A 24,894-nucleotide genomic window follows, 5' to 3' on the forward strand; every position below is an offset into this window, starting at 1 on the left:
CAAACCTTACCCCACGCCCATGACAGATCAGTTAGTCCCTACCTACAGGCTGTGCCGCTCTGGCACTCAGGTGTATAATGCTGCTTGGATAGAGAGGGAGTTGATATGCAGAAAAAAACCAGGCAAGCCTGAGAACAAGAGGGTATAAGCGTCTCTAATGAAACAACTCTGAACGTCTAGTTCTTGAGTCTCAGCATCATCGTTGTTGTTGTCTAATCAGCTGATCTTCTTGTTTGTACAGAACCGCATTGAAGTGAGTGGCGGAGAGCTGCGGTTTTCCAAGTTAGCTCTGGAGGACTCCGGCATGTATCAGTGTGTGGCCGAGAACAAACATGGCACAGTGTATGCAAGTGCTGAATTAACGGTGCAAGGTAGCTTCTCGTTTCCCTATGGGCTATCCGAACACAAACGTGTCTGGGATGTGCTCCTAATAGATCATGTTTATGCTACACTTTTCATCTCAAAGGCCTTTACAAGAGTAGGAAAATCACTTTACCCACCATTTAAATGCAGCTGCCTCTATGATGGGGAACATCAGCTATCTTCTAAAGTACAGTTTTGTTTGAAATGGCATAAATAGCCCTGGGGAATGAATTCCTCTAACCCAGTGATTCTCAACCAGAGTGCCACAAATCTCGTGCAGGGGGGCCCGGAGATCCTTTCAAGATGCCGTGGGGTACCACGCGCCGTTAGCACAGTTAGGTGTGCAAACACGATTCACAGGATAAACCCGGAGATTTCCAATAGGAATCTGTAGAGTTAAAAACATTCTGACCTGCCGTGGTCTTTCTGCGTTTCTTGCAGCAGAAGAGTCGCCCTGTTATTTTTCTGTAGTCAAAAACCAAGTGAAAGCTAAGAGCTGGCATTTTCTGAGCGGGGGCCTTGAGTCTAACAAGAGGATCTCCGAGTCTAAAAAAGGCTGCAAACCACTGCTCTAACTACTAAAGCTACACAGCATAGACCGCAGCGGCACAACCTTCCCTCTTCATGCCGCAGCTTTCTCCTGACTTTAAGGGATGGTCCAAACAGTTCAGGGCCCGATCATTTTGCTGTGGCTAAAAGAAATTGGGACTGGGCTGATGCCAAACGCATTTCCCATCAACCAAATAGGTATCTTCTGGTCAGCAGTAACTGGAGCTGGAGTTAAACCAGCAACCTGATGTGAAAGGTTCTCAACAGCAGCTGTCTAACAGCAAACAGCAACACCTTACAACAGTTTAGGGCACGAAACAAGCAGCTGATACCCAACTGAAACTCCAGATGGAAGTGTAGGGGCACTGTGTGCTTACCCCAGTTGAAATTTAGCTGGGACACTAAAGCAAACCTCCCTCACGTCTTCTAAATCAGCTCTCTTTTTTTGAGTCTCTGCAGAGACTTTGCAAGTGCTGGGGTCACACCACCATTGCCAAGAGTGATACACTTGAGTCAGGTATCAGCACCAGTGGTCAGCGATGGAGGAGTCAGAGTAGCTGCAATCTGCCATTCGGCAACTCCTGTATCTCGTCTGTCATGCTCTTACTATGTAGTTTGGTGATAAACCAGTCTCCAGTTGCAATGTGGCTTGACTATGCTCCTACAGCAGCATCTGCAAGGGCTCCTTAATCCTCTTTTCTTCTCAGCATTTGCTCCAGATTTTCGGCTAAGCCCAGTGAAGCGCCTCATACCGGCAGCCCGAGGTGGGGAGGTCATCATCCCGTGCCAGCCAAAAGCCGCGCCAAAGTCCATCGTGCTCTGGACCAAAGGGACAGAACTCCTGATCAACAGCAGCAGGTACCAGCACTACGTTGGCTTTTAGCTAGAAACAACAGCCAAGAACAGATCTTCTTCTTCAGCAAAACTAGACTCTGTGATCCAAGGGGTCCCTTCCTCTTGCGTTCCCGAGACTGCCCAGCTGGCTGCTGCTTCCAGTTTCTTCTTCCTTAAAAGTCGTATACATTTTTGCCAGTCTGGCCTTTAAGATCTACATCCCTTAAAAAAAAAATATCAGCAACATCTAGGAATTCAGTGTCAGATCGGCGCGCAGAGATCGGCTGTTGTCCGTGCCAAGGTAATCTCATTTCTTCCTGCGGCTCTTTTCCTTCTCTAGGGTGACCATTACACCGGATGGCACTTTGATCCTCCGTAACATCAGCAAGTCTGACGAAGGGAAGTATACCTGCTTTGCTGAGAATTTCATGGGCAAAGCCAACAGCACCGGGATTCTCTCAGTTCGAGGTAGGGATATTTGGGTTGTGCTGGAGCCGACGTAGCAAAAAGGCTGATGAGAATGCCATAGTGTGAAGGACACATTTTCCCTCTCCTTCCACCCCACCCCACCACACCACACTATAGGTTTCCAAAAAACAAGTGGCACCTGACATTTTACATTCAATGTAATCCTTCCCTTCCCTTCAGAAAACTGTTGATAGCTCCTAATTAGAGAGGAACAAAAACGTGGTGGTTTTGGCTTTCTATACCCGTGAGGATCAGATATGGCTCTACAGAATCAAACTTTAATCCAGCCTTTTCTGTGTGTAATGCCTGCTGCACGTTGGGTACGTTTGCAGCTAACATGGCTCTCACCCTCTTCTTTGCAGATGCTACCAAAATCACCCTGGCACCCTCTAGTGCTGACATCAATGCAGGTGACAACATCACCCTGCAGTGCCATGCCTCCCACGACCCAACCATGGACCTAACTTTCACATGGTCCCTGGATGACATCCCCATTGATATTGAGAAGTCTGACGGGCACTACAGGCGAGCTAGCACGGTGAGTATGAAGGGTCCTGAGCTAACAATAGATCCAAAAACCTGGAACGAGGAAGGAACAGAACATTTTGAATCTTCTGACATCATCCATTTGGCTTTTCTTGGATGCGTGTTCAATTAGCCAGCTACCCTGACATTACTGGAGCAACCCTAGGTTCGGTCTCCATTTTGCACGCTGTATTGGCTTGGTCCGTTTTGATGTTTTTCTCTCTCTTCCCTGCTTAGAAAGAGGCTATCGGGGACCTCACCATCTTAAATACTCTGCTGAAACAGTCTGGGAAATACACGTGCACAGCCCAGACGGTTGTGGACAGTGCTTCAGAGTCAGCCGTGCTGATTGTAAGAGGTAACTTTTCAGCCTTCACTTCCAGGTCCCGCATGCTGTAGTAGATCCTGTACTGAGTCCCAAATATTTCCTGACCCTTCAAGGGGCAGAACCTCGATTGTGACGCATGACTTGGAGACCTTACAGAACAATAAGCTCTTCAACCTCTCTCTGGAGCTGTTAATCGGACAGTCTTTTTTCTCCCTGTGTCAGGACCTCCAGGTGCTCCCGGGGGCGTGGTGGTGAGGGACATCACCGAAGCTACCATTCAACTGAGCTGGAGCCGAGGCTTCGATAACCACAGCCCTATCGCCAAATATGTCATCCAGGCCCGCACCCTGCTGTCCAACAAATGGAAGCAAGTGCGCACCAGTAAGTGTCTTCCAGGACTTTGCCTGCCTTGTACTAGCTCAGGGTGGGGTTTCCTCTTTGTTTCTCTTGCTGCTGTTCTATTCTCATGTTATTGGGTTATAGATCCTGCGACTATCGAAGGCAATGAAGAGACAGCCCAGGTGGTGAACCTCATTCCCTGGATGGATTATGAATTCCGGGTCATAGCCAGCAACATCCTTGGAACTGGGGAACCCAGTGCACCCTCCAGCAAAATCCGCACCAAAGAAGCAGGTCGGTGCCCACTCAGAGTTATAAGAGGACATCTGGAGTCTCCTGTCCCCACCCACTAAAATGGGATGGGATGGGATGCGACGGCTTGCATGCAAGCCTCCAGGCACCCTCAGCAGTTAGTCATCTCCGCGAGAACTCCTCCATGGCCTCAGAATAGGCCTCCTTCTCCTTACCCATTCACCTTTGAAAGATAAATGAATAACGGGACTCATAGCTTGCTTTAGGAATACTTGATATCATTTGTGAAGGTCAGCCTCCCACGTACATTGCAAAATATGTAAGTACCCAAAACAGTCCTAGTTTTGGGTACTAGTGATCAGAAATAGAAAGAGCTCTACTGGGTCATCTAGTCCAACTCACTCCAAAGGCAGAGTGAAGTTCCCTGTGGAGACTATAACGTACATCAAGTCAATAGTACCCCCGGCCTTCGCCAAAAGCTCAAAATGAACTTGGGGTATAAAACTGATATGCTCTGAAACTGTTCATGTTCATATGTTTAGAAAGCTAAAGCAAATGTATGTGTCTGAGCAGAGGGATACTACATGCGTTTGGGTGGAGAAATAGATATTGTGTGTGTGCATGAGTGTGTATGCATGCACACGCACACTATATACAGTCAGATCATTCCAGACAATATTTTACCCATCTTTTACCCCTCAGGGCTCAATTTTCATAGTCTCTGAGAAGCCATAGCTTCAACTGAATTCAACAACCAGCCGTCTGAGTTCAGGACCTCTGAGACTCAGGCCTAGAACATATTAAATATTTAAGGTTAGAAACAGATGGGAAGGCATAGCTTTTAGAGCTGCTGAAAGCTGGTTGCTCCCAGGCTCTGTGTTTATTTGTAATCACGGTTTTGCTTTGAAACTAAACTAAACTGCGCTGTCCCTTTTATTTGGGAATACAACAGCACCTACCGTGGCACCATCCGGGCTCGGAGGAGGAGGAGGGGCACCCAATGAACTCATCATCAACTGGACGGTAAGTTGGCAGCAGCAACTGGTGGGATGTGTGTTTTCCTTGCAGTGCTATGAACTGCTGGGAGAGGACTGGATGGGGGGACAGATTTCTACTGGGTAGTAGCAAGGCAAGTGTCCCCTTCCTCTTTCAACCCTCACACAGGATGTCACAATGATTGTAGATGGTGAGACGAGGAGGGAAAGGGGAGATGCAAAGCAGGGCGAGATGAGAAGCAATGGTGGGAAAAGGGAAGAGAAGACAGGCATAGCTCTGAAATGGGAGTAGAGGCAAGGACTGAGAGTAAATGAGGAATGGAAACGGGGTGCACAAAGTAGACAGAAGTACAACTTGCATGTGAACTGGATCCCAATGGAAATGTCACTGGGGGGTGGAGAGATGTGAGCCCCTTAACTCTGGAGACAAGCATAGTAGGATAGTGTCTGGAAAGGCCTCATGAGCAACATGACGGACATGCTCTGACACTAAGTCCACTCTGGCCTTGAGCGCTTAGTTCTCCTGCCTCAGTTTCCCCCATCGTTAAAAAACAGATATAGTGATACACTCATCCTAGGGCGTTATAAGGATTCAATTACCGAATCTACATCATGGAGTTCCATGACGATGAAAATCACTAAGCAGTTAACTATGAAGGAGTATGGACCATTTTCTACAAGATGCCAGGAGCTGGGACCTTACAAAAACACAAAATGTGGTGAAACTTATAATAACAGTGCAGGGCTGGGCAATGCTGCACTTGCAGTTATGCTGCACCGTAGGGCCCCTGGGTTATACCCTTGTTGGGTCCAATGGGATTTGCATGCACACATCCACAGAGGGAATTCTTCATCTTTAAACCTCACTGCACGCACCAAGAGGTGTGAGGAGCACCCCGACCAATGCCTCCATGTGTTCTTGACCTACATTGCAGCCCATGCTGAGGGAGTACCAGAACGGAGACGGCTTTGGTTATATCCTGTCGTTCCGTAAGCAAGGCACCCAGGCGTGGATGACAGCCAGGGTGCCTCACGCAGAGTCTCTGCACTACGTTTACCGCAATGAGAGCATTGGACCCTACACCCCGTTTGACGTGAAGATTAAAGCGTACAATCGGAAAGGGGAGGGACCAGAGAGCCTGACCGCTGTCGTGTACTCAGCAGAAGAAGGTAACAACAGCCATTCGTATTCAGTAGTGCTTTGTCCAGGTTCAGCTGATACTGCTCATCTGAGCTAATGGGCATCTAATTCCAGTCTAATTGGCATCACTGTTAGGAAATGATTCCTTGTATTAGAAGGGCAGTCAATGATGGTTTGAGCATCAAACGAGAGAGCCTCGTACATCACCTTGTGATACAAACACAGTTATTACACGCTCCCCCCCCAGCATGCAGCTAGAGAAACCTCGTTCCTTCTCTCTGCGGGCTCGTGTAGCCCACAACCAAGCCAGGCCACCTTACTGTTTCCATTAATCCCCATGTTCATCACTTCACCTAGTATTACCTTCAGCAGATGGTGCATCCTATTGCTATCCCACCACCATACAGTTGGCCTGTGTCTTGAGCTCCTCCTTTGCAGACAGAGACTGCGCTGTCCGTAGGTATGAAAGAGCAAGCTTATTCCTGGTTCTTTTTTCTTTTTGCCAGAGCCCAAAGTGGCTTCTTCCAGGGTCACTGCCAAAGCTGTTTCATCTTCGGAAATGGATGTGTCCTGGGAGCCGGTTGAGCAGGGAGACACGAATGGAGTCCTTCTTGGCTATGAGGTGAGAGAACTGAAGGCCCAGACTGGGAGAGCCTGACACTCGGACATAATACGCCATAAAGCAGACTGCTTGATGGGATAGGACTCATGATGGGTTAATTATATCAGCACTGCAGCCTCCACATCCAAGTGTGGGAGGGGAAGGGAGGGCCTCTCGGAGGATGTCAGCATCTTCTCTGCCTTAGTGAGAATGGTTAGTATCATCCCCATTACAGAAGCCATCCTAACAGGCTTCCCCCATTTCTCCCCTTCCACAGACAGTGCCTTTGGGCACCCATCAGAGCAGCCTCACTGCTCGTGCACGTGCTGTAATTACAGTGCATTGGAGGAGCCTCGATTAATCGAATCTGCTGGAGCGTGGTAATTATCGCGCTCCAGCAGCCTCCACCGTCTCGTGCATCAGTGTCCCCACACTTTAAAATGGTAGCAAGGGCACTTTAACTAAAGCTCGATGAATGCCATTTTGAAGTGTGGGGATGCTGATACACGAGATGCTCCGGATGCTTTAACTAGAGTGACTCTGGGAGCCGCTCTAATTAAAGTGCCTCCCGCCGCCACCCATGCCTGGAGCATGTGTATAAATGCCTTTTGTGCCTGATCACCCCCAAAACAAGGCACACAGGTCCAAATGCAGAGGAGGTCCTGCCTATGACACCACTAGAAGTTGGCTTGAGCTAAAACTGAATAAGTGCCTTAGAGCTTGGCCAATAGGCCTGGCATGAAAAAGGCACTCTGCCCACAACCTGCTGCTGAGAGTTTCTCTGTTCAATGTCTCAGTTGCAATGCAATTAAAAATATATATATATACAAGGAAACTGTGCGAGTGAAGGATGGGCCACAAATTGCCTTACGCGGGGAAGAAACAGTTTGGTATCTACCCTAGAGAGAGACCTTTCGCCTCACTGACACCCTGCCCCAAGCCCCAGCGTCCACTCTCATCCGTCTTGCAGTATGCCCGAGTTCCTCTGGCCCAGAAAGCAGGACTCTGGCAGCACCCAGGTCTCCTTCATTAGTTCATGAGCCAAAATTTCCATGACCTCTTGTTTAGATCCGGTACTGGAAAGACGGTGATAAAGAGGAAGCAGCAGACAGAGTGAGGACGGCGGGTCTAGTCACAGCTGCTCACGTAACAGGCCTGAACTCCAACACCAAGTACCACGTGACAGTCCGAGCTTACAACCGGGCCGGAACTGGACCAGCCAGTCCATCTACAAACATCACAACCACGAAGCCACGTGAGTGAGCCCCCGTCAGTGGGGCTGCAGGGGTCCTATTCCCCTTGGGTAATCACTCCCTCACCATGATCATCAATACTAAAACATACATCAGGCCTGATTCTGCAGTATGCTGGCCCAGCTTTGCGGCTATGTATAATCTGAATCCAGGGACTAGAGTGGATTCCTCCACTTTCGGAAATCTTCAGTCTCCCTTTTGGCCAACCCTGCAACTATCTAGGTCTAGAAAAAACAGGTATAGCCCTCTTGTACATGACTGACACCAGCTTCCCAAATAGCCCACTGGGCCACTGCTATTCCACATAAATTAGGGCTGCTCTAAAGCTCTTCTTATGTATGCTGGAGACTGGATCACCCTTTAGATGGTCCCAGTGCTAGGAAAGGTGGCACAAAACCTTTATTTCTACGCTCCACTTGAGCTGTAGGATGCACTTCTTCAGCTCTACTCTGGACCATCACGGACCAGAGTAGAACTGGATTTCCATCCATCTTTAGAGAAGGATGGAAACGTGATTTGTGTTTTGGTAAAGCCGATCAGTAATTGAACAGGACTGATCTGGGATTGAGAAGGTCCTGGAAGTCCCATCTAGTGCCCCTGATGGACCAGTAGCATAAGAGAAGGGTTCATTCTCCAATTTAGATAGTTTAGAATCGGCTTGGACAAAATTGTGCTTATATCAACGGGACTCTATTGGTCCAAGGTTTCCAGCTTTTTAAAGCACTTGTTTTAGAGGTCCTGAGATACTAAACCCCAAATGACTGGCTGAGATAGCTCTTCCTGCTTATTCCAGCCACGATGGTGTTGCCCACCATCTAGGCTGCCCAGAACGTTTCAGAAGGTGCGCTGAGACCCCTCGGTCTTGGGTACCCTGCACCCCTCCATGTCGCTTCCTCCGTTCGCTCTGCTTCACTAAACTTCTTAATTATCTTGTATTTTCTAGCACCTAGGAGACCACCTGGCAACATTTCCTGGACCTTTTCTGGCTCTGGCGTCAGCATCAAGTGGGACCCTGTAGTAGCACAGGGGGATGAGTCGGCTGTCACCGGGTACAAGGTACAGGCAGAATGTAGTAAGACCTTCTCTAATGCAATGTGCTGGAGAGAAAAAAGGACCCTAAATTCAAACTTATCTTCCAACAGATGCTTTACAGGCAGGACTCGCACTCCATTCCTACCCTGTATCTGTCCAGCAAGAACCGACTCGATATCCCAGTGCCTGAAGACTTCACTCATGCCCTGGTACAGATTAGGGCAACGGGGCCAGGAGGAGATGGAGTCCCAGCGGAGGTTCACATCCTCAGGAACAGCGGTGTGTCTGCTCATTTCTTTTTTCCTTCCCTTCTTCAATCCCTACCCACTTTCCTGGAGTAGACGCATGTAGTTATGTGCTGAATAGCCATTTCTCCCAATGTGTTTCTCTGGCCCTTGGAAATGAGTGAATCTGTGGCAGTATACTAATGCACAGACTCTAATCCTGTGTCATTCCCATCACTGCTCACGTGCGTGCTATGCCTCAGTCAATGTCTTTGTCCCAACTCTCGCCCAAGTGGCAGAATGAGCACCACGCTCCTGATCCCACTCTTCCACTGAACAGCTGGGAGGGCAGTGCCAGTTCTAGCCTCGCATTTTGCGTTGTAGCGCTCTAACTTGCCTTGGCCTCACCCATGCACTTTACTTCTCTAGTGCTCAGCTACGCCTGCTGGACCACGCTAATTAATTCCTCTCCAGACTCTCTGCCTGTATTCTCCACCTGCTAGTAAACCATCATCATGTTCTCCTCTCAGTCTAATCTGAAGCCATCTTGAGCCAAAATTGTTGGGACTGCTGCTCAGTTTGCATTCACTGAGGATGAAACCAATGAATCACTGAAATCAATGGCAGAAGTCTACGGACATCAGTGATTTCACCCGTAGCCCCGACTCAGGCATGTCTGTCTGGAGACAGCCTATAGCACGTATCAGATTGGCTCCCCTATTTCTCGAACGTCCCTCAGCAATAAAACACAGCAGCAGCATATGCCAAATCCTTGACGTTCATTTGAAAATGAAACAAAACAGTTCCAGTACAACAATGAAACTCTTCAACATCATTGTTGTTCTTTTAATCTCTTTCAGGCACAAGCATGATGGTGGAAAGTACTGCAGCCACTCCAACACCATACACTGTCGTTATCATGACTAACTCTTTAGTAATGTTGACCCTGATTGGCTATTTGGAGCTCTGATGCTGGCCTGCGCAACTGAAGATTACTGGACACCGTTCCCCGTAAACTAGCGGGGAACTATTCTACAGTTGGCCATTACAACGAGTTTGTACTGCAGTGGCGATGAAACGTGGTTTGTCAAAATCAATTTAAGGGAACAACAAAAAACCAACAAAAAAAACCAAACACCCATTTTTTTTTTTTTTTTTTTTTTTTTTAGGAAATAGAACATTTCATACAAGACATGGGTCTTTAACCAATCAAAGATTTTTTTAGAGAAAAAAGAAACAAAGAGGAAGAACTCTGCGTGAATTCTTGGGTGGTGGCTGTCACGTATACTGTACCCAGTAGGTTTTCTGCCTTACGAAGCCATGTATGAAAATAATAAGACTCATAAACTTGACTTTTTTAAATATGTACAGTACCGTGCGGGGGGGGAAGGGGGGCGGTGGATTTCAATCTGATCAGCATGTTCCATATAAACCACAGTTACAACCTGAGCTGACAGCTGTGATCAAAGATAAGGGAGAATTATTGGCGGGTTTTTTTCTCCCCAAGGATAGCTGCTTAAGAAGATACGGCCGCAAGAGAGAAGGATTTATCTGCCACGCTTGTTCCAAAGGAGGATGACGAGGTCAGTACTTCAGCTGTGCTGATGGATCGCAGGTGAAATGCTTTAATGGTCTCAACTTGCAGCCCCTTACTACTACGCGAACTGACTGTGCCGTGAGCTGCGACGTTCAGTGTTACCCCATCCCAGAAGCTAGTTTTTGTTGCTGCTGCTTTGTTCCTATCTTTTTCTTTGCATAAGGGGAGGGGGGATGCTTTTCTGGAGTCCCAAAGATCCGGCCTATAAAAGAGATGTCGGCAGACCTCATCTTCAGCAAAGAGAGAAAGTGTCTTACAGTGAGGAAGAGGAGCGGTAGTGTGGCTGATCCCAGATACTTCAAGGACTAGTGACTCAAGGAAGCCAATGATGAAGTAATGGGGAAGATCTGGACCCAGAAGAGATTCTCTTCCCTGGCATCGATGGTTGCCGTCTAGCCAAGCCGTTGGCCATACCCCCTGGTTGGGAGATCAAAGTCGACCCAATAACTCAGTCTGGCTTCTCACATGCGAGATGCATGCCTGCAACCAACTAAAGGAGGTATCAGGGTGTCCTGGAGATGTGTGGCAGTATTGAGCTGCTTCAGAGACTGGGCTGGCTGGGAAAAGTTTGGCGCTCCATATAATCTAGAAATTCAATGGGGAAGTGACTGAATGACCAAAGTTTACCGCAGGACAATTTCAAACTCTCTTTGGTATTTCCCAGGCTCTCTTTCAAGGATATTTGCCCATCTATTCTTTCTTCCAATTGGACATTACTGCTGAGCTAAGCAATCTTATTCACAGTGGCATAACCTGGGGTTACATTTGCAGGTCAGCGCACCGGAAAGGGAAGCGACTGAAATGCTGTTTCTGTGTTGGGTGCCAGAACCTTTGCCCTGTCCAACTTTATGGAAAATTAACCAGTAGGGTTCAGGAAACCTGTTATGATCCCACCTACACTTGCTCCTTGCAATTTGCTCCCCACTGAACCTATCGATTTTAGGGAGCATCTGTCTGATGACGTAATAGCATAAAAAACCATTGGGAGCAGTTCCTTCCTTCTTCCTGCTAAACCCAAGCTTGCTAGATTAAGTTCTGTTCAGACCGATGACTATTAGCATCCTGACTCCTCGACAAAGTTAACCACGTACGTTCCTCTCAATGTATAAGGATTATTTTATGTATATGACCACATGAAAAAAAGTGTTTGGATATTAAAATGGGAAGCGGGGGTTTTAAAAATACAAACGGGAACTAGAAGCCAAACTCCTAAGGAAAGCTTTCAGTGTAGATCTGATGCGATGAAGTTGACTTCCACAAATAAAGGGGCCGGATCCTCAGCTTTCCTCCTTGAGGTTGCTAGTTGGAATTTTAATTCTAGCTGGTTGACAGACGATGCAGATAGTTTATCAACACTAAAGGCTAGATTTTGGTTGGTCTTTACAAGATGTCAGTGGCTTTAGAAAGTGCGCATGTGTGTTGGCAGGGTAGGGGGGAATGCACAGACCTCGCTAAATTCCAGTCTGGGTACGGTCTGGTCAGAATTGCAGCCTAGCAGGAGTGCAAGGGATGCTACTGCTAAGCCTTCCCCAGGCCAGGATGAAACAAGGAGAGCTGGAAGGTAACAGGGCAGGCAGGCCAAGCGCAGGGGGTAAGCCGATTTTCCTAAACAGATCTGTAGATGTGACCAGGGAGATCCCGGTGCTATTGCATCCCCAGTGCTCTCCAGGAGACGGTGTGGTTCTGCACAGCCCCTTTTATGGGCCGTGTCCGAAAAACACAATCTCACCCTAGGTGTCATATGGGGGTCATGGATAATTCACTCTTGGGTAATCATTTCAAAAGCTGCTGCACCCTGGACCTTAGCACATGCTTAGGGGCTTAGGTGCATAAATCCCTGGCCATCTAGATTAGTTATACCCTACTGAATACACCAGCAAGATCCCATTATAATCTCATAGCATCTGTCCCATACAACATGCTTTACATAGCAAGGAAATACATTGGTAGAAACCTAACAACAAGAAGCAACACACAAGGTCTGAAAGCTGGGAATCAAGGTGAAGAATGAACCTTAATATATTTGGCAAATAAAAGGAAAAGAGAGAGAGGTGGAGGAGAGGAAAAATCCATGCCATGGAACAGGAAATTGCTAAACATTTCGAGAGAAGGTACAGGCAGCACTTTCCTGGTTTCCCCTATAAATAAATCCCCTGGGGAAAGTCAGTAAAAGACTCATACTGTTAGGATGGGCAAAGGAACAGATACAGACCAAGCAGAAGGAATTTTATTTAGCTTCACCAGGATTTTTGTCCATAGCTTTTAGCTACCTCCCTGTAGTTACACAGCTTGTATAATTGCACCGTAATCTACTCGACAACAAATTACCCTGCCAGATTGCTACAACGTTAATGGATGACAGCTGTTTAAATCTAAATTATTTCTATATTTTTGTATGTTTTATGTTAATATTTTTTAAAAAATAACATTTTATTGAAGCTTTCCTTTGCAAAATATATTGTGTTGTTAATAATTCAGATGCTGTGTTATCTTGCCATCTGAGGCTTGTCGGGGCTTCCTCCTTTGTCCCAGTAAAGCTGAGACAAGGGGGAAATTAGGAACTAAACCTGCTAAAAAAGCTTGGGGCTGAGTCATACGGATGCTTGGACAACTGAGCTGACTACTTAGAGACTGGAGGAGATGCTGCAGAACTGGTTATAGCCATGGCAACAGCAACTGCAAAGCTTATCTCTTATACAAGCTACGTAGTTTTAAAGCTCTGCACAAATGTTAACTAAATAATCCTTGCAGCAAGCCCTGGTGTCGACAAGCCTTGACCCTATTTTACAGAAGAGGAGTCTAGGGCAGAGATGTTAAATTGCTTGCCCAGAGAATCGGCGTGGAGCTGAGATTGGGATTCAGAAGGTCTTGGCTCTCTCACGTCACAAGCCTGTAGGATATTAGGCATCTTCAGCCCCTTTCCGGATTGGGGCATACACTATCCCAGTTGTGCATAGCAGGGCTGTTGCGTCTCTGGGACAGACTCTTTTAACACAGGCAGGGGCTGTCCTGGTTTTGCAGCCAACAGAAATGGCTCTGCGCTGCTGGATGTTTCACACCGATTTCAGGCAGCGAACCTTTGAGCCAGGCCTACCTCTGAAAGGCACCGATGCCCACCGGTGCACCATGCCTTTGATTTAAAGGGAGGCAGAAACAGCCTGTTTTTGCATATGCACCAAGGGAGCTGAGATGCCTGCACCCCAATGGCTTGTCCCGAGTACCTGAAGCCTGAGCAGCATGTATTTCTATAGCACATGACTCTGTTTTTTATGGACTCCATAATGTACCCACCAATCAAGAGTGTTATGCTAGATACTCCAACAGATTTCAGAGGCTAAAAGTTCAGCATCTTTGTTCCATTCAAGCTCAGGTTATTTTAAAAGGAGCTTATCTGGGCACAGTCCTGTGGAAGCACTCACATCCCAGCTGCCTGTCCCGGTGGCTACAACAATTTTAGTGAATCTTGCAGTGTTAGGAAAGCGAGGGATTGAATAATATGGTTAGGTACAAACAAAAGATCTGCACGTGACAGTACCACGGAGGTTTAAATAGCAGCATTTTCCTCTGGATGAAGGTTAATGCATTTTCCAAACAAACCTACGGTTAATCACTGACATATTTTATGTAAGGCGTAACAAACCGCGTGAACGTTTCTGATGTAAATTGACTTTTGTAACCGTTGCTCCGCACTGCAAATGGACGGGATACGTTCCAATATCTCAATTACAGTCGGTAAAATTTTCAAAAGAGCCTTCATGACTTAGAAGTCCAAGTCCTTTTGAAAGTCAGCTGGCCTCAATTTTATTTCTTCATGGCTTGTGCAGTTCTTTGAAAAAAAGGCTGTATTAATTATTCAGTATTATCATTACTCAAATGCAAATTAAAAAAAAAAATGCCAGTTTTTACAGCAGCTTAATTGTATTTAGGACTGTTACACACACACACACACACACACACGATCACAGGACTTTGAGTAAGAGCTCCCTAGTGGTAATGCAGGCTTTGACACCATCTATAGCCTGGAGCAAATCACCACTCTGTGCCTCAGTTTCCCTTTCTGTAACACTGAGATAATACAACCTCTTTACAGCACATAAAAAACTAGAACTCTTGGTTCCAAAATGCTACCTTTTATTAGCCCAACATGTCGTTCATTAGTGCACATTTCACAGACTGAAAGGACAAACTGCTGTGACTCAGTAAGGCTCCAGTGCACGTAACGGGTGCAACAGCAGCTCTGTATAAACAGATCTGAACTAGCTCAGGTACCAGTCATGGTGTAGCTACAGCAGCACCACGTTCAGCAGAGGCTGCAAAGCCTGACCATGACCCTGGGGAACTATTAGGGCAGTTAGCCAGGACTTGGCTTCACGCTGCCAGGCTACATTGCTATCACTAGCCAACCCAGGTGGTTTAAAGCTAGCTCAAGTATGCACACGCAAACTGCAGTCACCCCTTTGACTATGACGGAGACAGAGCGAGCCTCACAGTTGCTGCAAATGGACTTTTCAGTCAGCTTCTGCTAACTATGAGTTTTGATTGTCTTGAGGATTTTTGTTCGGTGTTGGGCCTCAGAAGCAGCACAGCAGGAAAGGCTGCAGGAGGGTGTAAAGACCCACAGAGAAGCAGGATGACATACCATTGACACCTCATGGGTGAAGGTGAGAAGCAGGACGTGCAGGAAGAAAAATGGCCTGTTGGCACACTGGCATGGGGAAAGGGCCACTTTCAGGCTCAGCGGCTGCAGGGACGGTCAGGTAACACCTGGTGAAAAGTCAAGTGTGGGCAGGACGTATGTAACTTCAGCACATGGCAGCCAGTTATGCTTGGTCCACACTGGGATTTTACCGTGTGTTAGTTAACCGGGATTTTAGGTAACACGTGATTCACACGCACACCAATCCAAACTCGCAATACTGCCCCCGTAGCTGGGCCAAAGCCACCCAAAGGGGAGAGGAAGGGATCCAAGGGAGAGGGTGTGACAAAGGAAAAAAACCTGCCTACTGCTCTGTCAAGGTGGAGTTAAAGGGAAAGGTGCTCAAAGCCGGGGGAGAAAACCTGGGCTTCAAACCCGGTGAATGAATGGCTTAGACTTGCACCTTTGCATTACAGTAGAAACCAATTTCCTGCCTCATTAGGAATCCTCCCTGCTTAATTGGCACAGCTGTGTGGTTCAGGGATTAGGTTATGGGACTTGGAGGCAGGACTTGCCAAGGTACCGTTCCCAGCACTGCTTCTGGCTCCCTGAGGACAGTTTCTTGCATTTGCTGGGCCTGACTTACTCATCAGTAACCGTACTTGCCTCGCTCAGGTATTGCGAGGCATAAGGGACACGTGAGGAGTACCACAAAAAAACTACCCAGTTGTGATGTGTTGATATTTAATATGCCATCATCTTCCACCTGATGCTATCGGATTTTCACCAACAAATATTGTGTTTTTTATTATATCCACTGGGCTAAATTCTGCAGCAACTACCTAGGTGGAAAGCCAGAGAACCTCCAATTTCCAAAAGAGCAGAAACAAACCTTCTGGGCCCTTGTATCGGAGGGAGGTTGGCCCAACGAATCATTTGAATGATACAGGCATCGCTCTCAACGAATCACTCAAGAGCCCAAATCTCCTCTGCACAAAACCTGCGATGCTACCCCTTCATCCGTATAAACCCTCTGCTGTGAATATTTTAATCTGATTTCAACGGACAGGGACGGGGGCAGTTTTCTTCTTGATAATTTGTTGTACACTATTTTTTTAAGAAAACTAAAAAGGAAACCTTGTAAACTTACTGTATTTACTGTGATTAAAGTTATTTATTGCCGACAGCAGCACGCAGTTCATAAATAAAGACCTTCAGAGACTTTCGACAACCCCTGGTGTCTGCAGGATTTATGCGCAGCTTTAAACACAGCTAAAGATTCAAGAACGGCTCGTTTAGGGGACTGGCAAAGGGGCAGAAAAATCTGCACAGTGAACGGGACCGCTACTTCCACCCGACTTGAATCCGGCTACGGGTCATTTGGGACGTGAGCCTGATAAAGTGCCAGATACTGCATGCAACTCTGCAAACTCTTTTAAACTGCCCCAAACTGGAGGCAGATCTGGGCAGAAGGGGAGGCCTGCCTGCCCACTTGCCTTCCCCTGTGCAGAATCAGAGAACAATTTGGATGCTGGTCCCTGACCTCAATGCAGCCATCTCTGCTTTATATAGGCTCAGTCAATAGAAACGGGACCCAACCAGACCTTCAGATCTGGACCCAAACTTCTCAGCTCAGGCCCACCCAAAGCTATTCAATTCAATTAGCCACCTCTAGAGCTTGGGTAGGCTCCAGCTGCAGGATTAGTCATGGTGTTAACGGACTCTCTAATCCAGTCCTGGGGAGACGGGGTGATCTTGACAGCTTTAATGTCACTCGCCCCTACACCCCAACCCTGGAAGGAAACGGACACAAATAACTCCATGATAAAGCAGCAGGCCACCTGCCGTGCTGGGGAGACAGGAAAGCTCCATGTAGCTCGAATCCATCATCATTTACACAGCCTCAGCTGTTGTTTGGCGAGCCTATTGCTCTCCGGGGAGGCATTTTTACTAGCCTACTGATTATTTTTGTTTCTCCGTGGAAGGGAAAGTGAGTATCCTCTGGCTCGTCCGCTGCCCAGAAAAAGACATTTGTTTTGTTTCAACACAGGCTGCCTCCGAGGGGAGCGATCACGAGAAAAACGCACGGCACAATGTGCCTGGCAGCTTTTTGGAGGACCGAAGCGTGGCCAACACGCCCTTCTGCTCTCTAGCAAGGGACAAACGTGAACCCCACGGCAGCCAGCAACATACCCGACCTTCCCTTGCTGTAGACAGGAGCCCACCGCCGCTTGGCCATTCACTCCCGCACACCGCTATCACCCACAACGGAGCGAATGGATGTTTCAGGCTGTGTGTACTAATGAGTCCCCGATATGCTATCCCATGAAGGATTCTTTCCTTGAAAACTGTATACAAATGAAGATGAAAATGGCATTCACAGAGCTGTGCTGGCCCCTCCTCCTTACAGGGGTTCAACAGTCTCCTGTCTCAATCATGCAGTTACCCCTCTGGCACCTAATTGAGATCAAAAACCGCACTAGAGGTTACGTCCTAAGACCAGCATGGCTGCAACCAACAACCTGCTAGAGCAGGGGTGGGCAAAACGCAGCCCGCGGGCCGGATGCAGCCCACCGGGCCATTCTCTTAGGCCCGCGGGACCCCTAAAACACGTAAGAAATTTATATTTATCCGCCCCGGCCCTCGAGGGCTTGCCAAAACTCAGCAAGCGGCCCTCCACCCGAAATAATTGCCCGCCCCTGCAGTAGAGGTTGGACATTCCTTACGATTTCTGCTTATCCCATTTGCCTCTGTAATGAAGTGGGAAAGGAAAAGGGTGTCATTATCTCTATGGGGTCCAAGTCTACTCTGGGATTTGCAAAATAAGTTTGCTAGGACAGCCCCACCATGCTCTTTCTGCGGCCGCCGATTACAAAGGCTAACACAAACACAGCAGCTGTGCTCCCCTCACCAAAAGGAAATTCAATTAGGGCAAAGGAATCCCTAATCCTATTGCAAAGCAGAGGTGAGGAGTGAAGAGGGACTGTTCAGAAGCATGTTCACTGCCCTGAGGGCAAGGGCTGGCGGGGTTCGAGGGCCTGGTTGGAGGCGTCTCATTGCGTATTCCACTAGCATTCCCATTGCCGGAAGCTGCAGTTAGAAAATTCAAATTGGAAATAATATACAATTAATAGCAGGGAAGGGAATGGACCTCCAGATCAAGCTGCTGAGGGAAGCAGTACATTCATCATCACTTGGAAACATTAAATCAATATCTGGATGCCTTTCAAAACAGAAATCCTCTAGTACAGCCACAGGTTCCTGAGCTCTCGAGAGTTCACTTATATAATAAGAAACTACGATTCCTCCCACTGCAGGAATTGCCGGTTGAAATTATCTGGCTTGGGTTGTGCAGATAGAATTTAAAGGTCAGAATGGACCGTTCTGGCCTTCATGCACGCAGCTTCCCTTCATCCCGACTGATCTCAAAATGCTTTACAATCCTACAGGCATATGCTACCCTGCTTTGCACCCTGAAAAGAAGAATCACTTCAGAGGAAATCTGCTTCCATCTTCTGTTCACCAGCTACAACTGCCTCATTAGCGTGGTTATCAAAGCATCCTTTTGCATGAAAACGGTCCTTTTCCAAGGCTGCTTGTCACATACTGCAAAAGCCTAAAATAAGTGAGGGGACCAAAGTGCTTCTCCAGCACAAAAAGCGACAGAAAACTGACAGCAAATTAATGGTGCTCTGAGCAAATGAGTCCAGAACTGGGCACTGATGAGACTGTCATTTCATCCAAATCACTTCTTTTGAGGCCCCAGCTGCATGCCCCAGCTGCCAGATGATCCCCTTCAGGGGGTCTGGACAATGGCAGTGAGATTTCTTTTCTCCCTGCTGCCTCTCAAACAGGCAGACAAAGTAAGTGCGTTTCTGTTGCAGAGGCACTGACAGGCAGGTGACGTACGCCAACCTCTCTGGGCCTCGCTTGCTTGCTGCTCTCTATCACCTCTGTGCATTGAGTGATTACCTGGCTAACCTAAAGCTTCAATATTTCATTCATTGATCTGAGTGGGCAAACACCAAACTCATCATACTGTGGAGTGGCCGCTGCCAGCCAGGACTGATAACTTCTCTCTCATCTCAGACAGCAACATTTCCAGAGCTCTGCTGTCTGTCAGGAGTCACCCTGGGACTTTTTCAGGTATTTATGGTAAGGCCTCCATTCCCTTTGGAGTAATGGCAGAAAGAAGTGGGTTGCATGTATTCTTTTTCTATCCGTAACAAACTCACAACACCCACAATCAAAGAGTTTCCTCCCATAGACAGGATGGATGATCCAGTAGTTAGGGCATCGTCCAGAGCCCTGCTCCGTCTCCGTTTCTTTGTGGGACCTTAAGCCCTTGATTTAGCCCCTTTGTTCCATCATCAATAAAATGAAGATAACGGCACTCCCCTACCTCACAGGGCTGTTGTGAGAATAAATACACCAATGAAGCTGTGGTGCTGAGAGATTACGATTATTATAGTAGTATAATTTCCCCAACAAGGACAGTTTAACTATCAGAGGAAAATCAGAAGCTCAAAATGGCAGGAGCAAAAGGACCCAGCGAAATGCAAAGCAGGAGTTGGAGAACCCCACGAAAAACAAGACGGGGAGGGACACCAGGCAGGACAACATGGAGCCACAACTTTCCAGATACCCGTGTTGTGTGAAGACTCTTTAAACACCATGAGGTCAGGTCACACTTTGTTTGCTAATCTTTAAAATGCCTGTGGAAGTGGAAGTGCATTGGGCAGTTTATGTGCCTGGCTGCATGTAGCTCCTAATAAAAGTAGATAGCACCAGACAATACGCAATAAACGTGATGCAGGATAAGGGATGCCAGAGCATTTGGGAATGGGAGATACAGTTTGTCATGATGCCAGTGCTCCTGGCCAAATTCAGCCTAGCTGTGTGCACTTGTTAAAGCAACATGTACCAGCACTCCAGTGAACTGAGGGCTGCTGTCCTCGTTCCAGCTGGTACTTCCAATGGGAGAGGCAGAGAAAGGGCATCTACGAGCTGGCTCAATCACCCACGCCTGGAGATCAAATACAACGACAGCGGCTGCTCCCTCCACTCACGGCAGCTACAATTAAAAACAGGTTAAGCCAAAAGGTACATTTGGTCGCCAAACTGTTCTTACAATCCTCTCTCTCACAATCCTGGCCCCTAAGTGCTGCATTGGCAGCCCCAGATGCTGCTTGCAAAGCAAAGACCTCAAAAATGACCTCCCAAGAAGGCATGCAGAGGAGAGCTCCGGCTCATTTTGAAGACACTGCCCCCTCGTCCTATTGTTTCCTGCCTCCTGTTTGTGGTGACCCCAGGGCTTGGCTATTAACTGGCGAGGCCCATTAACCAGGCTGATGTAAACTGTAGTTTACACTATAAAGGGGTTTTGTAAAGGTGAAGAAGGCATCATTAAGAGGAGCAGCAGGCGACAGTCAAGAATCAGAAGCTCCATTTCCATGGGCTGACGCTGTAGTTCTGCCTGCTCGTGAAACAATACTGGTGATAACCAAGTTTCTGATCTAAAGAGGAATTCAGCTTCAGCAGACAGCATTTATTCTCTCTGATAACCAAGGATCCTGGTTTTCTGATTTAAAAAAAATCCCCATTTTTGGTTTAAAGAGAAGTAACCCCAAATCCACAGTTTCCCATGCTTAAAATGAAACACCACTAATTATATATAATAAATTCTCACTTATTTATGTATGCATATATATGTATATATATATGCATACATAAATAATAAGTGAGAATTTATTTTATTTATATATAAGAAATTCTTGCTTATTATGTATTTATGTATGTATATAAATAAAATACTATATATTAGTGGTGTTTCATTAATAAAGTGGGGATCTTTTTTTTTTTTTTAAATCAGAGAAAACCAGGATCCCTGCTGATAACTAGAGGATGAGGTCCAAAGCTCAAGGAAACCTGTCACATTTTACTCAGTTGCCAGAGTCCATGACTTTACCTGGCTCACTGCAAACTCAGCTCAGCTTTAACAGGCTCCATAAGCCTCTGGGGAAGTCCAGCTGCATGGATAGCAGACTCTGGACATAGCCCCAGAGAGAGTTTAGGGAAGGGAGCAATTCTGCATTAGCTAAGGGAGAAAAAATTCCAGTTCTAACGTCTAGAGCTTCGTTTCCAGACAAGCTGCTCTTCTACTAATGATGAGCAAACCTCTGAAAGTTCAAAGCTGACTGAAGAAGAAACACTGCTTGGTAGTTAATGCACAAGACTGCAAACTAGAAATCCTAGAAATCCCCAGTCTCTACTGCTTCTGCCACAGACGTAGCACCCTCTGTGACCCTGTGCAAGTCGCTTCCTCTGTCCATGAAACAGGAATGGTAATGTCCACTTTGAATACAATTTGTGAGAAGCCGCTAATGCACACCAGATTTCAAATGTTAGACCATGGAGAGCACCACAAAGATGCAAAAATATTCTAGTGTTTCTAGACCTCACTGAAGCAGGCACCTGGGATTACGTGCATAACTTAAAACAAGCATTCTCTAGGGAGACTTTGGGTAAAATACCAGAAAGGCAGCCTTTGTTGCGACATTTCCGTATGTATGGTCCTGGCACAGTGTGTAACCAGTGATGGAAGATCCTATGGTAAAAATGGTTAGCCAAACTCTTGTGAAACGGCAGAATTTTTCAGTGCAAAGGTCAAGTTACTTTTCTTTTTTAGCAGGTTCGGCACTTCCTTCTGAAGGCAATAATCGAAACGTAATAATATAGTCACTCCAATATGAGAAAGCAGGTGGTTCAAGCAAACGCCTTCAGTACTTGGTCAATGGAGGTCAAGCATCAGGCGGTGGTTTCTTCATAGCCATGCAATGTATGTAGCCATGGTTCGTACTCTGCCTGGAAAAAAAATCCAACTATTGAATTCTTTGAGGACAATTTAGAGGATTTCCTGTTTCCAGATGTTAATCTGGTTGGCTACTGGGGTTTTTTTTCTTCTAATCCTGTAATGTTTGCTGTGGACACTACAATGGACATTGCTTTTTAGATCCCTAAAGACTGGGTGGCAGAGTCTGGATATTAGCACAGAGATTTAGTTAATCACTTCCTACACAACTGTTGATTCACTTTGTTCAAATGGGCATGGAAAGGGGACAGACTGACCATCTCCTGGTGTCCTGTCTCTCCTCCCACATGCACACAGCTGGATGCAGGGAGCAAAATAAACCCCACATTGAAAAAGCATTAAGTAGAGGCCGCCAGTCTCCACAATGAGCAAACAGGCTTAACCAGACTAGCCCTGGGATTGGCCAAAGGGCAGTAAGGAAAGGCCCCTCTCCCACTGGAAACATAAACATGTGCAGCCTTTTTAAATGCAAGGGACGCCGAGAAAGAGGAAGACGGTTGCTCATTTGACTGAGCTCGTAAGTTTGGGACAGAGAGAGCCAGAGAATCTGAATTGGGCCTGAAAGATCAACAGAGGCAACTACGTTCTCCAGGGGCTGAAAAGAAAGCCTGGGAAAAAAGGGAGCGATTGGACATGATTTTTCTCTTCTCATGTTGGGACCAAATTAAGGTATGAGTAAACTACCTTCTGCTTCTATGCGAGTAAAGTGTTATAGCCAAGATGTGCAAGAGAGAGTACAGACTGCTACCTGCACGAGGGACGCCTTCCTCTTAGCTCAGCCAAGTCGGTTTCCACCACTTAGGCTGAAAGAGATGGCAGGTAGGAAAAGGGATGAGCCGCTGGTGTCCATAATAATAAGCGAGAATTTCTTAGGGAGTTTTCTTTTATTGAATCAACTATGGGGATAGAGTTAGACAAGCAAGACATTTTTCATCAGGTCTGATCCCAGGAAGCCAAGCAGGCATAGGGAAACACAGCAGAAAGGAGGGGCTGGGAGAAAATCTCAAGGGTGGCAGACGCTCAATTAGCAGAAGAAAGGGAGAAAAGCTCATTATTGGGAGATCAAGGCCTATCTAAAGGGAGGAGGGTCAATCGCACTTTCCACCTGTGGAAAGAATTCAGGAATTGGATACATTATAATATGTGCCACAAGCTCGATATCAGTCGGTATTCGTTTCCAGCCAATTTATGAACTGTTCACGGCCATGTCGTTTCACTCTTACGCTACCGTGATGAAAGGTTATCTGTGTAGGCACCAGGGTGCATATTGCATAGCAATGCTTGCATTTTGCAGAACTGTGGTGGAATAACATCCTAGAAACATCATCTGGGTTATGTCCTAAAAACGTCACGTTATACCCATTTGTGGGTTTTGTTGTTACGCGAAGTTAGCGATTCAAGACGGCTTGGGGCTGGGTTTCCAGTGATCCAGTACCTTCGGTTGTCAAAGGTACTGGATCACTGAAGGTACCAGCAAAGATTTTAGTTGGTCTAATGAAGATATCAAATTTATCCAAAGAAACTTGTCTGCCTTTGGTTCTCAAAAGGACTCAGAGCTCTGGCATTTGAACATCTGCCCATTTGTGTTGGGGCCTATATGCAAGCTGTGCTCTTTCGAAAATCTGAATATTTTAATACAGAATGAACAAAAATTCTCCTGCTGAGAATAAAGGCAACAGCGCTAAATTCATGATGCCATCTTACAATATTTAAGACCAACTAGATAAATAAACTGATCATACCTAGCACTTACGGCGCTTTCTGTGCAAGCCTTTCCCCAGTTATAAACTATAAACCGATTATTCCCAAGATAGGCACGGAGTAGAAATAATAATATGGAAAAGCCAATTAATACATAAAAGTTTCCATTTAAAAAAAACTCAGCAAGCTGCTTCGTATTTCCTGGGAAAAGTGAAGAGGAAAGCGCTGGCAAATACTACAATTATTAGCAGTCCCAGGTAGTCTTGCTGTGTAGGCTCTACCCCAGGTTCCCATCAGCCCAGATCCAATACTGAGCATCCTGCTTATCCGACAGTCGCACCCCGCCAGCCCCTGCATCCGATCTCTCAAAAAGAAATTCTAATGTACATTAGATGCTATTGTCCCCGCTGATTTCCCTGTTTCCACATCTCACCCATCTGGTCAACCTTATCTTTTTCTGCTGTCCCTGAGAGAGAACATGCATCTCCAAAAGCACAAACTCCTACCAACTAGACAACAGAATAATGGGCATTAGCAAGACAGCACATTTTGGCCCAGAGTTGAGCAGTTCTGAGCTTATTCACTCAGGATAAGTTAGTACCTTAGGCAACTAACCTTGCAATGATTCATATGGACTTCTAAGCAGTGAAGAGCATATTCCACACTTATTTCCCAGCTCCCTGAAATCCATGGAAGCTCTATAGGTTAGAGACTTACAGTCAGTCCCCCAAGCTGTCCATGAACTCATGATGCCCACCTAATTATCTTTTGGTAGGGCTAGTGTTTATAGGATCAGATGCATCTACATCTTGTAAAAGGCTTTAATATATACGGATGGCACAAAGCGGCATATAACAGCAAGCGTGTTCTACTGGCCTTAAAGGAAAGTGCCAAATTGCTAGCTCTGTATAACTTCAGCCACCTCTTTTATTCAGAATAAGGATCAGGCTGAGGCAAAGGGAATGGGGTTGGGAGAGTGGGGCAGATATTTTGCTTGTAGAAAAAAAAAAAAGTTGGGTGCTTTGAGGAGAAAAGGACACACACGTCGCAGTCCTTTGTAAGCTCCGTGTCTTTCTGCAGCTGCAGAAGCAAGTGAAAAGGCCAGTTGCTCTACCCAACAGTCCCAAGTATACCCAAGAAATTTTTTCCCTGATCTGATAGTTCATACTGGCTGGAGTTGGCTTT

The 24,894-nt window shown here is 46.6% G+C and overlaps 1 protein-coding gene across 1 annotated transcript in view; it reads left to right on the top strand.

Moving 5' to 3' along the window:
- Nucleotides 1-12,978, top strand: part of CNTN2 (contactin 2) — a 43,849-nt gene extending 30,871 nt beyond the window's left edge. The window contains exons 10-23 of the mRNA XM_006273878.4: nt 242-371; nt 1,620-1,770; nt 2,087-2,214; nt 2,577-2,752; nt 2,977-3,097; nt 3,290-3,448; nt 3,551-3,700; nt 4,611-4,681; nt 5,589-5,823; nt 6,301-6,416; nt 7,464-7,650; nt 8,592-8,704; nt 8,791-8,959; nt 9,765-12,978. Coding sequence (XP_006273940.2) covers nt 242-371; nt 1,620-1,770; nt 2,087-2,214; nt 2,577-2,752; nt 2,977-3,097; nt 3,290-3,448; nt 3,551-3,700; nt 4,611-4,681; nt 5,589-5,823; nt 6,301-6,416; nt 7,464-7,650; nt 8,592-8,704; nt 8,791-8,959; nt 9,765-9,874 — 2,016 coding nt within the window. The 3' untranslated portion in view covers nt 9,875-12,978. The remainder of the gene's footprint in view (nt 1-241; nt 372-1,619; nt 1,771-2,086; nt 2,215-2,576; nt 2,753-2,976; nt 3,098-3,289; nt 3,449-3,550; nt 3,701-4,610; nt 4,682-5,588; nt 5,824-6,300; nt 6,417-7,463; nt 7,651-8,591; nt 8,705-8,790; nt 8,960-9,764) is intronic.
- Nucleotides 12,979-24,894: the final 11,916 nt, after the last annotated feature.

The sequence above is a fragment of the Alligator mississippiensis genome, chromosome 14 (assembly GCF_030867095.1).
Source record: "Alligator mississippiensis isolate rAllMis1 chromosome 14, rAllMis1, whole genome shotgun sequence".
Lineage (NCBI taxonomy): Eukaryota > Metazoa > Chordata > Crocodylia > Alligatoridae > Alligator > Alligator mississippiensis.